General features: G+C 32.2%; 1 protein-coding gene across 1 annotated transcript; it reads left to right on the top strand.

Annotated features, from left to right (window-relative positions):
• Window positions 1-2,957: 2,957 nt before the first annotated feature.
• On the top strand, window positions 2,958-11,017 carry LOC140750947 (nose resistant to fluoxetine protein 6-like). Its single transcript, XM_073084708.1, has 13 exons — window positions 2,958-3,191; window positions 3,606-3,745; window positions 4,661-4,982; window positions 5,107-5,215; window positions 5,552-5,636; window positions 5,964-6,130; window positions 6,420-6,498; window positions 7,098-7,201; window positions 7,458-7,628; window positions 8,858-9,008; window positions 9,282-9,468; window positions 9,724-9,866; window positions 10,119-11,017. Exons 1-13 carry the CDS (start codon window positions 3,122-3,124, stop codon window positions 10,359-10,361), a joined length of 1,971 nt encoding a protein of 656 aa, XP_072940809.1. The 5' UTR covers window positions 2,958-3,121; the 3' UTR covers window positions 10,362-11,017.
• The last annotated feature ends 2,870 nt before the right edge of the window (window positions 11,018-13,887 follow it).

Genomic DNA, 13,887 nt, shown 5'->3' with positions numbered 1-13,887 from the left:
ATCTTATATCATATCTTATTGCTATAAGATTTTAGATTTAGATTTTAGATTAGATTTTAGATTTTAAAGATATAATATGCTTATTATATCTTTAAAATGCGGGCGAAGCCGCGGGCACCACTAGTATTGAATAAAACGCAGGACGTAATGTTGACACTTAGAAAAATATTAGGTCGCTCAAATTAACGTTTGTAAGTTGCTGTTCTGTTGATTTCTCGTCACTCGCAGCCAGTTGCTCCCTTAGTAATACTATAACCAAAATTCATTATTTTTGTCATTCAAAACTTTTATTTGCAGTCACTCGTTTAAATACTACCCGTTTAGAATCCATCCGCAAATTTCATTTACTTGAAAATACTTTGTTTGTGACAAAAAGCCCAGTGACAAATTTACAATTTAGCGACTATCACATTGTGTTTTACAGAAATTCGTTCCTGTTTTGTATAGAATTGGTTATGTTAGGTAGAAATATAAAAGAAAATACAAAACTAATTGAGCAGGCCACACACATAATTCATTAATTTAATTCATAAATTTAATAGTTAATTTAACAATTGATAAAAATGTTATTTAATAGAATTAATTAGTAGCTCATTCGCAGCTTTACGGAATGTATCCCTCGGGGCTTTAGTAAATTAAAGAAGTCGTGGTGAATTCAACATTCACTGATAAATGACCCAAATCGACATGAAGAAATAGGTGAAAAACTGAAAGTGGAAAATGCGAAAACTAGGAATTGAATTATTTAACAAACTGTTATTCGGAAAGAAACAAATGAGGTATCGTTGGAATGGTCTGAACGAGAGGAATCCGTAGACACCAAAAGGTCATAAAGGTCATTCACCATCTTGTTGATTGGTAACAGACCCCAGATTAGATTATAATGTACTGCGTTTCAGACATCCACAATAGCTTATACCTATACATACTTAAAAAATATTTTTTGCAAATCAGACGCAATAATTTTATAAGTATGGCGGAGTTTAAATTCAAGAGTAAAAAGATACCAAGGATAAATCGCAAAAAAAAAATTACAATCCCAAAAAATGGATCTAATATAAGTTATCCACCACAAGCATTTAAAGTGGTTCTGGTTCTGGATCAAAGGTAGCTTTGCTCTTCATAGGTCTTCTGACGAAAGGTAGATTTAATAATTTATTGTTAATTAATAAGTGACCACATCATCTTTGATATAGGATCTTAAACTGAATATACCATTCACGATACGCGAGCCCTTATAAAGCTGCGCTTTTTGCTAGTTTAATACAGTGTATTAGCTATGGCTATCTCGCAGACGAAGTTGCGGGAATATACTTTTTATTACATAAGACATACACAATTAGCATGTTTCACTACAGCGCACACGTTCCCATATTTATAAAACACCATTATAAAAAATCGGGCAAGTCGCGAGCAACTCGTGTGGACGGGGTTCCGTACAAAACTTAACTCTGTAAACGAAAAGTTCTCATAAAATAGATAATGTTTACCACCTACATTTATGTTTGTTAATTTTCTTTTAGAACCATGAACTTTTATAGGTTTTCCTGTAATATTTAGGGAAAATAACTATTTATTTGTGTTTTTTATAAAATTTGTGCCGCCGCAGTTTCATATAATTTTATATTCCGATTGGGAAACTTTAAAACTATTTTAAAAATTACAACAAAAATATACCTTTGTATACACCAAGTTTCAGGTCAATTGCTCCAGTCATTGGCAGCAAATTGTCTGTAGCTAACGGACAGACAGAGGCATTTGTGATCCTGTAAGGTCTTAACGATTAACCGTCGTAGAGTCAACTTACCCTGATGATGCTCCGTTTTGGAGCGAAACACGTGTTGGTGGTTGTTATGTATGGTGGTGTATATTTTTAATATTTTGCATCTGCACGCATCCTTTGAGGGAGGGAGGTTGGTACATACTGCATTGTTTAAAATATATACCATCATACATATTTGTAGCGGATTGTTGCGAAGTAGTTTTATTCTTAACTTAATAGCATGGATTTCCGCAAAGTAACACCTGATACAATTAACTATCCTGTAAGGGTTCAATTTCTTTGTTTTTTCATATTGAACCCTAAGAATTTTAATATATTGTGACTTTTAACATATAATGTTAATAATCGTGTGGCAAAATATCTTAAATAATTAATTAATACACAAGTAATAATTATATGACTTCTTACATAATGCTAAGACTCTGGGAAATCATGATTTGGAAAAACAATTGTGTGTTAATGGAGTCACAAAATAAGTTAAACATTTTTTGACATACGAGTATATGGAGACATATAAGGAGGTTGTCCACACTTTTTCACTGAACGTGTATGTATATGAATAAATACATCTTCAACTTCTTTATGAAAGAGAAAAAGATATATTAGGGCTTCTTAGGTTTCGTAGGCAAATTATAAAAAAAAATGCTTTATACATTAACGTTTTTTCTTTCTTTCGTAGTGAGTGAAACTGTGTAATATTTTAAGTAAGTTAACAATATACATTTCAGTAAGAAGTAAAAATCTTTAGATCCTTGCATGACTGCATGTTTTATGAAAATATATTTACACAACCACTAATTATAATCTTAATGAATACATAAAACGGGTTTGATATAATTATTATTTTACACTATGTAATTTATAGATCGGCGGGTCATATACATAGATTTTTTTTTAATATCATGAAATACTTGAAATAATGTTTTTGTAAATATTTTCTATAATTATAATAATATAAACATTGACATAAACTGAAATATTTTTATTATTTCACAATAATTCAGTAATCATAGGATTATCGGTAACGTATCTAACGTTACCGATAAATGTAAAGACTCCCTCACAACTAATTAAATTAAGATAAAGGCTACTTCTTGACCACAGTTCTTAACTTAACTTAACGAGTTGCTGGGAACTTTGTATAACAATTCCAAGAAATATACACGTGTCAATTTACAAATATCTTATTCAAAGAAAAAAATAAAAATATATTTTTAAAACCAATTTAAGTAATATAAGTATAATTATTTTAAAAAATAAATTATGAAATTTTAAAAATAAGCAAGTTCAGTGTTTTTGGGACTCGTTTTTAATAAAAAAGATAATCATAAAATAAAAATGAAAAGGATTTTTTTTACATTTTTAACCGTAATACAGCTAAGTTACGGTGTAATATACAGATTAAATGGTATGTCTTTTTTACGATAATATGTTTTTTTTTAATTCGTATGGGGAATCTATAGATATTTTGTAACGAAATTTAGGCCAGATTTGGGTTCTATAGGTCGACGAGTGCTATTCGAATATGCATGCGTTACATATAGCTATTGTACTAGTAACTTGTCAATCCGACCTAATGTGAACTAGCAGTTGACCTGATTTCAGAAAAATAATTTACTCCAATAAGTTGGTATATTTTTTACCAGGACCTATAAAAACATCGATTTTTAAAAGTAAAGTGTCCAAACATCTTCCAAAGTTTCCAACACCAATTTTCAAGCTTAGATAAGTTTTATTGCCTTCTTAATTTCGTACTATAATACTACATCGTCATATATGTTTGCAATATTATTATTAATTTATAGTTGTATAACAATTTCAGACAGTGAATACTTACGGATGCCTCCTCTATATTATATAGAGGACTATGACTCGTGCATATATCAACAGAATGGGACCTACTGCTATGCGGGAATAGACCTCGTATCAGATACTCCCAGTGAACTGTTACAAATGATTCATGTAAGTATTTTTTTACTAGCAATACTTAAAAAAAAAACTGCTTAAAAATAGCCTATGTGACTCTCACAATATAGACGTATCCAACGATACCTCATATGATAAAATCCGTCAAGCCGTTTGGGTTGTAGGTCGTAGAAAAGAATGAGTCATACGTACATGCGCTATAAAAACAATACCCTCTATCTTATATATAAAATTCTCGTGTCACAATGTTAGTTACCGTACTCCTCCGAAACGACTTTACCGATTTTCACCATATATGCATATTCAGTAGTTCTGAGAATTGGTTACTATCTATTTTTCATACCCCTAAGTGATAAGGGTTGTTCACTCTTAACATTTTTTATTTATATGGCAACACAATGTTTACCGGGTCAGCTAGTAGTCGAATAAAAATATGTGTACACACATATAATAAAATATGCTATATTTTTAACACGCTTTTATTAGCTTGGGTTGTATGTATGTATGTATGTAACTATGTAACGGAATCTTGTGTGGGGCGCTTTTCGAAAACTGATAAATGGAGCACCCCTTGTTTTTTTCACAATTGTACTATTTACTGTTCCTTAATTGATTCCTAGATTGAAAATTATTTTCTACTTTTTAGTTGATTTTATCATAAAAGCGTGTTTTTTAGTTTTTTAAACTTCATTTATTTTATTATTTTTTTCATATTAAAAATACATAAATTTAACAATTTTCCGCCAAGATCATTTAAATGTTTCATTTTCATCACTATTATATAATCCGTAATACCTCTTTCATTGCATTTATTTGGAATTTACCTTAACTCACCATTTGTAGAGATTTTTTAAGGCCCAATATCAATTTTAAGAGTTGATTGCGCCCTTTAATTTATTTGTAAAACACTACAAGACAAGATTTATTTATCCATGTATTTTTAAATTTTAGGAATATTCGGAGCATACCACAACTCATTATAATCACACGCACATCAATCATGGTATTTGTTTAACAAAGACGTGCAAGCAATTTATTCAAGGAAATAAAACAGTGGACCGAAGGTTGGTCCTTGAGAGATGCCTTAATGAATCACTATGGAGAGACTATAAATTGAAATCCCGGGTCGATAGGAAAATTTTCTGTAGGACATTAGATGACACTATAAATATAAATACAGGAGACATAGCCGCAGCAGTATTTTTTACGTTGATTATTTTGCTTAATGTTATCGGAAGCTTATACGATTTTTATTACGTGAAAGAAGGCGAAGGTATGGAATCTCAATGTTTAATCACCAAATTTGTCTTTGATATGATATCTTGTTTTTTTATACATCTCTCTAAAATAACAATTAATAAGTAGTTTTTATTAAAATTATATTTGAAACATTTCAGGAAATAGGTTCTTACTCTGTTTTTCTTTGAAACGTAATTGGAAAAAGTTAATGTCGCAAGGAACTGGAGATCAGAATCGTGAAAGACTTAAAGGTTTTAATGGATTAAGGTACTGAATTTAAATATCAGTTTATTAGCCTCTTCATCAATGCATTACCCTTCCATCATCGTCAACCCATTATTGTCTCAAAAATGGGCATGAGTCTTCTTTCAACGTGAGAAGGATTAGGCCATAGACCATCGCGCTGGCCAAGTGCGTGTTTGAAGACTTCACACACATAAAAGTATTTTTAAGTTTAGAGAGTTTCATCTACATTTACCAGTATTCTAACTAGTTTTACAAATATTTTTGTGGTCGCATTGCAGAGATTCAGTGGTCCTAGCGATCTGATTTTTCTTCGACTATTACATCGTTTACATAAACATTTGATTATCTTTTTTTCAGAGCCTTATCCATTATGATTGTCATACTTTCACACGCTCCAATGCTAATAGTATTGATCCCGGAAAATCCTCATGGATTGGAAAAGGTACACCGATAATGTTTTATCATTTTTCTTTGCTTTTAATATATTTATTTTCCCCATAATATTATGATTTTATTAAATTAAGTTATTGTAAGAAATTTTAGGACGTTTCTAATACATTCCCGTGTATGGCTATTTATACATCACACACATTATTGTCTTAAACTACTCATTGTTAAATGTAAACCTGTAAAATAATTTTAAAAGTTGTTATTGTCTAATTTAGATATACAACGACATTTAGAATATAGTTAATCTGGTACGGCTAGTGTTTTCGTAACTTTTTCTCTATACTAATCAAAAATAAAATGGATTTATATCTTTCTACAGACTTACTACGATATATCATTTCATATTTTCTATAACGGAACGCTAATAGTACAAACTTTCTTCATGATGACCGGATGTCTAATGGCGTACAATGTTAGAGCATATGCCGAGAAGAACGAGTTGACTTGGACCATGATACCCAAAGGAATAATGCTGCGATGGCTCAGGTAAAAATTTATTAATTTGTTTCTTTTATAAGCAGAAATTACTTCTGCGTCATCCCATTACTGCTTCACGGGTCTTCTCTGAGAGTGAGATGGGTTAGATCATAGTCCAGCGCACTGGCTAAATACGAATTAGTAAACTTGAAAAACCATTCAATGTTTTTTAAATATTTCTCAGGAATTTATGTTTTTGAAGATGTTTTCCTTTAAAGCAAGTGATAATTAAATTTACTTGGTCATGAAGAAATTGTTTGTCCACGAACATGATAAAAAGCTTGTTAAACTGTTTCAGATTAACTCCAGCTTATGCAGTGATGATGATTTTTTCGATGACGTGTATGAAGTTTGTGGGTTCAGGACCTTTTTGGCAGGTAGGTACTATAATAGTTAATACAGAAAAATGATTTGTAAGGTTTAAATAATTTTTAAGATGAAAAAAGACACATTAAAACAATTAAAAACAAACAATTTTTAATGTCTGCATAGACGAAAGTGCTTCTATTCAGGAGATTGAATAAAAAATTGAATATTGAATATAAATGAAGTACCAATAAAAGACATCCGATTTATATTATATGCATGCAACATTTTAAAATCGGATGTCAGATTAACGCTTTTGAAAGGTGACTCAATATTTTATATTACATCGCGCTTATTAATCACGATCTTGAACTACCTCGACCAATAGACGATTAAGTGTTTATTAAAGTTAATTACCACGCTTTTATTAGCTTGACCTGTTATATGTATGTAACTGAATCTTTGAACCCGATTTTTACTCACTTTGAACGGCCCGATTAATTTAAAACTTTTGAACAATTGTCATGAACCGAAGACAATACATGATTTTAATAATTTTATCCCATTCTCCCCATCAGGATAGTCAGGAATCAGGATTAACAATTTTTCTTGTGAGATTTTAGCGTGGTTTTTAGTTTTTAAACTACACTTATTTCCAATGTTATTTCAGGATAATGTTGGCGTTCATATATACGACTGCTACCATTATGGCTGGTGGAACATTGTTTACCTTAATAACTATATTGACAATTCACAGTGTATGGTCGAGGCATGGTAAGTTTCTATCACTGAAATACATAATATTATTAAAAGTTAATTTACTAATTACAAAAACATTTGCGTTGCCAGCCCTGATGACCAATTTAAAACACTTATATTAAAATACAGCCGAATAGCTTTAGAACCATGAATGCTTTGCAACCTTCAAAGTCTTCAGAGTCCGTTAATTTCGTCAGTAATTTTAAGTTTATAAATAATGTTAATATTATTTAGAAAGTAATATTTAATTTTTAATCTTATAATTTATCAGGTACTTAGCATCAGATATGCAGCTGTATATTCTAGGCCTCTTCGTGTGCATATTGGCTAAGACAGCAAGAAGTAGGAAGACCGTACTCCCAACTCTCTATATACTTGGGTTCTTCTTGCCTGGAATCATTACGTACCTTATGGATCTAGACGATGTCCATGTTTTTCCTGAGTAAGTAACAACTGTCAGTGGATTCCAAATATTTGTACCCAAATACATTTGTGATTCTCGAAATTACCTAATATGATGCCATATTAACGGTTAAGACATTTATTATGTCAAAAGATTTTACAAAAATCGCTTACTGAGAAACTTACAATTATTACATAATAAAAAATTGTGAGCCAATAAACATATTATGATATTGTTAGTTAGAGGGTGAGTGTAAATAAGTAAATTGTCAAGTGTGCAACTGATTCGTAGGAATGCGTAGCGTGAATGAATTGTTTATTAAGGCTAATACCATAGTGAATGGTAATTATGATTATTTGAGTATTTATATAGACCTATGCTTACATACATGTATTATGTATTATTGTTATTATTATGTACCGTTATTTTAAAGTGTTTCTATTGTATTATTGCTTTGTGTGTGCGCGCTCAGGTGTTTGTGTATGTATTATTAAGTGTGTGTCTATGTATATTTATGCATATAAAGTGTTTTATTGTATGCTAAAACTCAAGTACGATGTGTAGGTTATAATAATATTAACGTTACACCAGATTACAATACTTAGGTTAGCGAAAAATTCTTTAAAATGTGGCTTTTTAGTAGTTTTTTTAAATGTTGGTAGTGTTTCATAATAGTAGGTATATTCAGCTGTTATCGGTTTATTTTTTTACCAAATACTTTTCAGGAAATTTGAAAGATATCTGTACTGCATGAATAAATGGCATATCTCGAAACAGTAATTCATTCATACTACTTCAACAAATACTTTTTTTATAATATAGGAGTAGCAGACGAGCATACAGTCCACCTGATGGTAAGTGGCTACTGCCGCCCATGGACATCTGTAATCAACCCCAGATAGGATAAGATATTCCCACTGAGGTCGGCCACAGATGCGCCGCTACCCCTGAGGACTAAGCTGGAACGCCTCGGAAAAGTTTGTCTCCTTTACCACACCCTTCAAACCGGAACACAGCGGCGCCTAACACTGCTGTTATTAGGTAGAATTAGGTGTGGCGGTGGTGCCGCCGGAGTCGAACCACAAAAGGTTCTACCACCTTCGAAACTGTCATTAACGATATTATTAGGATCTTTAAAAAAATCTGTTTAAATAATAGAGCAAATAATAAAAAGAAACCCATTGTTTGAATTCATCAGAAAGTTTGGCGTATACACAATCACTTTCAGCTCGAAATAACATTAACATGGTTATTTGTTGATTTTACAGAACATTTCGATACTATTTCATCGGAAATTCTACATTTAATCACTCCTTCAAGCCGGGCCACACAAATATTCCAAACTTTATCTTCGGACTAGCTGTAGGAAATTTGATCTACGAAGGATTGAAAGATGAAAAGAAAGTTGAAAAGTTCAAGGTATTTTTACAATCATTTATTTAATTTGTATGTGATGGTACATATCTTGCAACTGCATTTTAAACTAGTTAACATCAACTGATGGAAGGAAACAGGAACAGTTTGGTGGCTTCATTCTAAGTCCAATACAGTAGAATAATTGGTCTGCCATCTCCACGAGATTCAAGAAACAACCAACTAGGGTTTTCTGAGAAAACTAAAAAAAAAACTTTAAAATTATAAGAAATGTTTAATACCTTTAAACTATACATCATAATTTAATGTTCTTTACAGAAACTTGGATTCTTGTATCATCTAACATTTCCAACAGGTTTAGTTTTCTTGTTATGTGGCATAGTATTTTATGGGGATCGACCAAGACCATCGATTTATATCAGAGCTGTTGCAGCGTGTTTGATGAGACCGGTTTTTGGTTTGCTCTTGGCATTAATTTTTATTGGGATGGTCTTCAAATTTGAAAGTAAGTTGCCATAGAAAATTATTTTTCCGTAATCCTACATGCTTGATAGTATATTATAAGTTATATGACTAGACCGAATAAGCCCAAATTTAGACAACGTTTTAGAGCTGTCGTCGTCATGTAATTCACTCGAGTTTGTTTAAATATGAAATAAGATTTTCTTCATATTGATCCTCCTAAATAAAATTTTCTTAACTTCACCAGTAAAATAAAATAATGAATAATTTATTTATTCTTTTTTTCCCTCATTTTCAGGTTTATACAGAAGAGTTCTTGAGTGGGATGGATGGCAAATACCAGCAAGATTGTCGTACAGCGCTTTCCTCATACACGTGTCCATTATACGCACATTTTTGGGAATGAAGACTACATTATCACGAATGGGAATGGTTGAATGTGTAAATATGATTTATAGACTTTAGATCTGTTCACAATGTTGAGGTTTGAAAGTGGTATAACCCTTTGTTCACCGCCACCAACAGTAACGTGAAGCGCTGCAGTGTTCTGGTTTGAAGGGTGTGGGTAAAGGAGACATATTTTTCAGAGGTGGTCTAATTACCTAAAGATTACAAACGCATTTGTGGCCCCCCGAATAATCTTAAAATAAAGCATAAAATTATATTTTAAAATATAAATTTCATACATTTCAGGCAAAAGAAGCTTCTGCAATCATTTTCATAACATTTCTGATAGCATATCCGTTCTGGCTATTCATCGAAGCGCCGCTTAATCAAGCAATTTTGAATATTTTTAACTTATCAAACAAGAACAAGAGAAATGATAAAGCCCCAAATGACAAAATAGACAAAATTAAAGAACAATCAGAAAAAATATCTGTAATAGAATTAGACGATGATGGGAATAAAAACAAACATGAACACATGAGATTATAAAGCACGAAGGTTTGGCCAAATAATGACGCAAGTAGAACGGAGAACAATAATAGATCTAGACTAGCTGAACCGGCAAACGTTGTGTTGCCATATAAATAAAAAAATGTTAAGGGTGAACAACCCTTATCACTTAGGGGTATGAAAAATAGATAGTAGAATTGGTGAAAATCGGTAAAGCTTCGGAGGAGTATGGTAATTAACATTGTGACACGAGAATTTTATATATAAGATAATATTGCAAATAAATAACTAAATATAAAGCTATATGTATGGGAAGGCTAGTTGTATGTATGTAGAATTATTTTATTTAGCGGTGTTAATGTCTAGTTTAATAACGATTTAACTAAATGTTGAGGTTGTTGTGTTGTTATTTTCTGTCTAGTGATTATTAATATAAGATCTACGATGTTATTTTACGGTAACTTGTAAAGAAATTAGATAGTAGGTAATACATTTGAATAATTTGTTATCGATAAGAAATTCAATTTTTTATTTTAAATATATTTGATCACAATATTGTACTAAGGATTTTCAGAGTGACCTTGATGTGTGGAAATTTTATGTATGAGTACATTTTTTGCATAAATAAAATATATATTACTTACATAATTATTGTTACTTATCTATTATCTGATGTGGTATGTTAAAGAGTAATGATATAGTTATCTAATTAAGACCAATTATGTAATTGTAAATGTATATTTATAATTATAATAATAATAAATTTTATTTCAGATAACAGAGATCAATTTTGTTAGTTACAATTGAACTTAAAACTATGTTAGTACAACTATATCTATACCTATAATTAATAAATCATGTACTTGCGGGGCACCCCGCGCAGACAACGACACCGAGCCATGGGTAGTTCCGTCTTGGTTTCAATCATCGTCCGCGCAAAATGCCTCCAAACAGGTGCATGCATATCCTCACAAACGGTTTTTAGCATGATGTTGTGACTATCCCTTATTCTCCTCATCAGCGATGTGACTTTTTTCCTTATGACGGCTATCAGTTTGAGTCTGAGCAAACATCTCGGAGGCTCTACAAAAGCGAGGAAGTCCCAACATGATCCTAAAGACATTATTATACTGAATACGCAGAGCGCTTAGTGATTTTTTGGCATAAGCAATCCATAGTCCTCCCGTGTACAATCCCTGACAGTACGCCTTAAAAAGTGTAATTTGGACCTGTCGTGAACAGCGGGTAAACCTACGGGCCAGCATATTACCTCGAACCGCAAGCGCTCTGCGTTCCCTTTCGATATCTACATCATCCCTAAGGCTGTCTGTGAGGAGATGTCCTAGATATTTAAATACACACAAATAAAAGACTTTAAACAATTTATTTCAAATTCAAATTGTGGCATTGTAGCGGTAAACTTCTTTTTTTGCTTTTGAACTATTTCATATTATATTAGTTATAAAATTCATACTAATTTTACATATATCTTAATCGTTTAGTGATGTTTAATGAATGACTTCGTCGTCCACCAATTTTTCATGTTTTATATTTTCCCATTCTGTGAAATAACATTTTATTGCTTCTGATCAATTGGCAGGCGCATTACTTATTATTACAATGAAAAATAAAAATTAATAAAAAAGCATACTTACTTAAATTCCCAATCACGTAATTTATGTAGGAGTACCATGTACCCAGCAATTTTTTTTATAATATAGGAGTAGCAGACGAGCATGCAGTCCACCTGATGGTAAGTGGCTACTGCCGCTCATGGACATCTGTAATCAACCCCAGATAGGATTATATATTCCTACCTGAGGTCAGCCACAGATGCGCCGCTACCCCTGAGGACTAAGCTGGAACGCCTCGAAAAAATATGTCTCCCTTACCACAGCCTTCAAAACGGAACACAGCAGCGCCTAACACTGCTGTTATTAGGCAGAAATAGGTGTGGCGGTGGGGCCGCCGGGGTCGAACCGCAAAGGGTCCTACCACCTTAAAATTAAATGAATAAAGGGCTTGCAGCCGTATCTCATACAAAATATTATATAATATAACTATAAAAAGGATGAGCCTAAAACTAACACATTCAGGCCACTTAGTTCTACGAGACCATCTTAGTCATCTCTGTCCACGAGCTGCAGTGGCCACTTACCGCATACCACTCAAATAGACTGCATAAATCCTTTACTACATATATCATATAAAAAGTTTTCAAACAAGAAAAGCATTTTCTACTAATCATATGGTCAATAAGATGATGCGAAATGTCTGAATACAATATCAATGACCCTGCGAAAATTATCGATTATGTAGTAAAAACATGCGGATATTTTGTATAACAAGGTTAACAACATTTACAGTAAAAAACAAGTAAATAACAAAAGATATTTACTTTATTTTGAATTGAGGACACAATTACGTTATTATTTGTTTATTTTTTTCCACTTTTTGATTGACCTAAATTAAAACTTCCGGTCAAGTTACGCTTGTTATTGATAATCTCCTGGGCAATGTTTTACTTACCTTCTTTTGAGAATTAGTAATCCCACGTTTTGAAAAAATAACATGACATACATGTAACCCATAATTTTTACCTTCATTGGAATTATAGTCGCGCCATCTGTCGAAAATTGGTCTTTCCACAGTAAACTTCGTGGGCCCATGCACAACGACTTTGCCAAAGTTCACCACATGATCAAATGCATTGTTTACGATTCTTTAAAGGACATACAGACAAACATTTATTTTTATATATAAAGATTGTTCACTAGAAATTGTCAAATATCGATCTTTAGTATCTATGTAAAAATTGGATAGGTTGAATATTTATAATGGGCTTTAATCGTACGTGATAAGCGTCTATAGCAAATTTATATATGCTAGTGTTCATTGAAATTAGGCCGAATGAATCTTCAGTACTCGTTATACGCTTTTTATATATAATATAGAAGAAGCTGACGAGCATTTAGTCCACCTGATGACCTGTCTCGTCTGAGGTCAGCCACAGATAGATTATCTGTTACTGAACAACTGCTCTTGACCCTGTCTCAACAAAATATTATAAATTGCATAACATATCTCTTCTTTTGCATACTTTTCAAACCAGATGAACGTAATCTGGTTTATCGAATTACTAACTTGAATACTATCGAATGAGGGTTATCAAGCCTTAAGGATGTGGATTTGTATAAATGCCAAGTTGGACTACCTTGCCTCTTGGCTTCCCTATTACCTATACTACGAGTATTATAAGAACCATACATAACAGTTGGTACCACTGGAGGTTTACCTTACTGAAGGCTCACCTTACCTTCAGATCTACAATTCCCTTATTAACATATTGTTCAACATATTGTTTTTCTAATATTGTGAACATTCACACCTACCTTGACCCTCCGTCAATTTTAATAATTCGCACTTTTAAAGTTGAAATAATAATTAATTCGTTTCAAGGGCTGGGGTATGTAGTGATTGATTCGCTTATGTTGGCGACAATTACGAAAGATAATGGAGCATTTGTCTCCTGATTACACCTTTAATATCTTAAGCGACTTCATAA

Source organism: Epargyreus clarus, unplaced genomic scaffold, assembly GCF_041222505.1.
Source record: "Epargyreus clarus isolate Ecla_fem2 unplaced genomic scaffold, WU_Ecla_fem_2.2 ptg000021l, whole genome shotgun sequence".
NCBI lineage: Eukaryota > Metazoa > Arthropoda > Insecta > Lepidoptera > Hesperiidae > Epargyreus > Epargyreus clarus.
The sequence above is the reverse complement of the archived record's forward strand: the minus strand, read 5'-3'. Positions and strand labels throughout refer to the sequence as shown.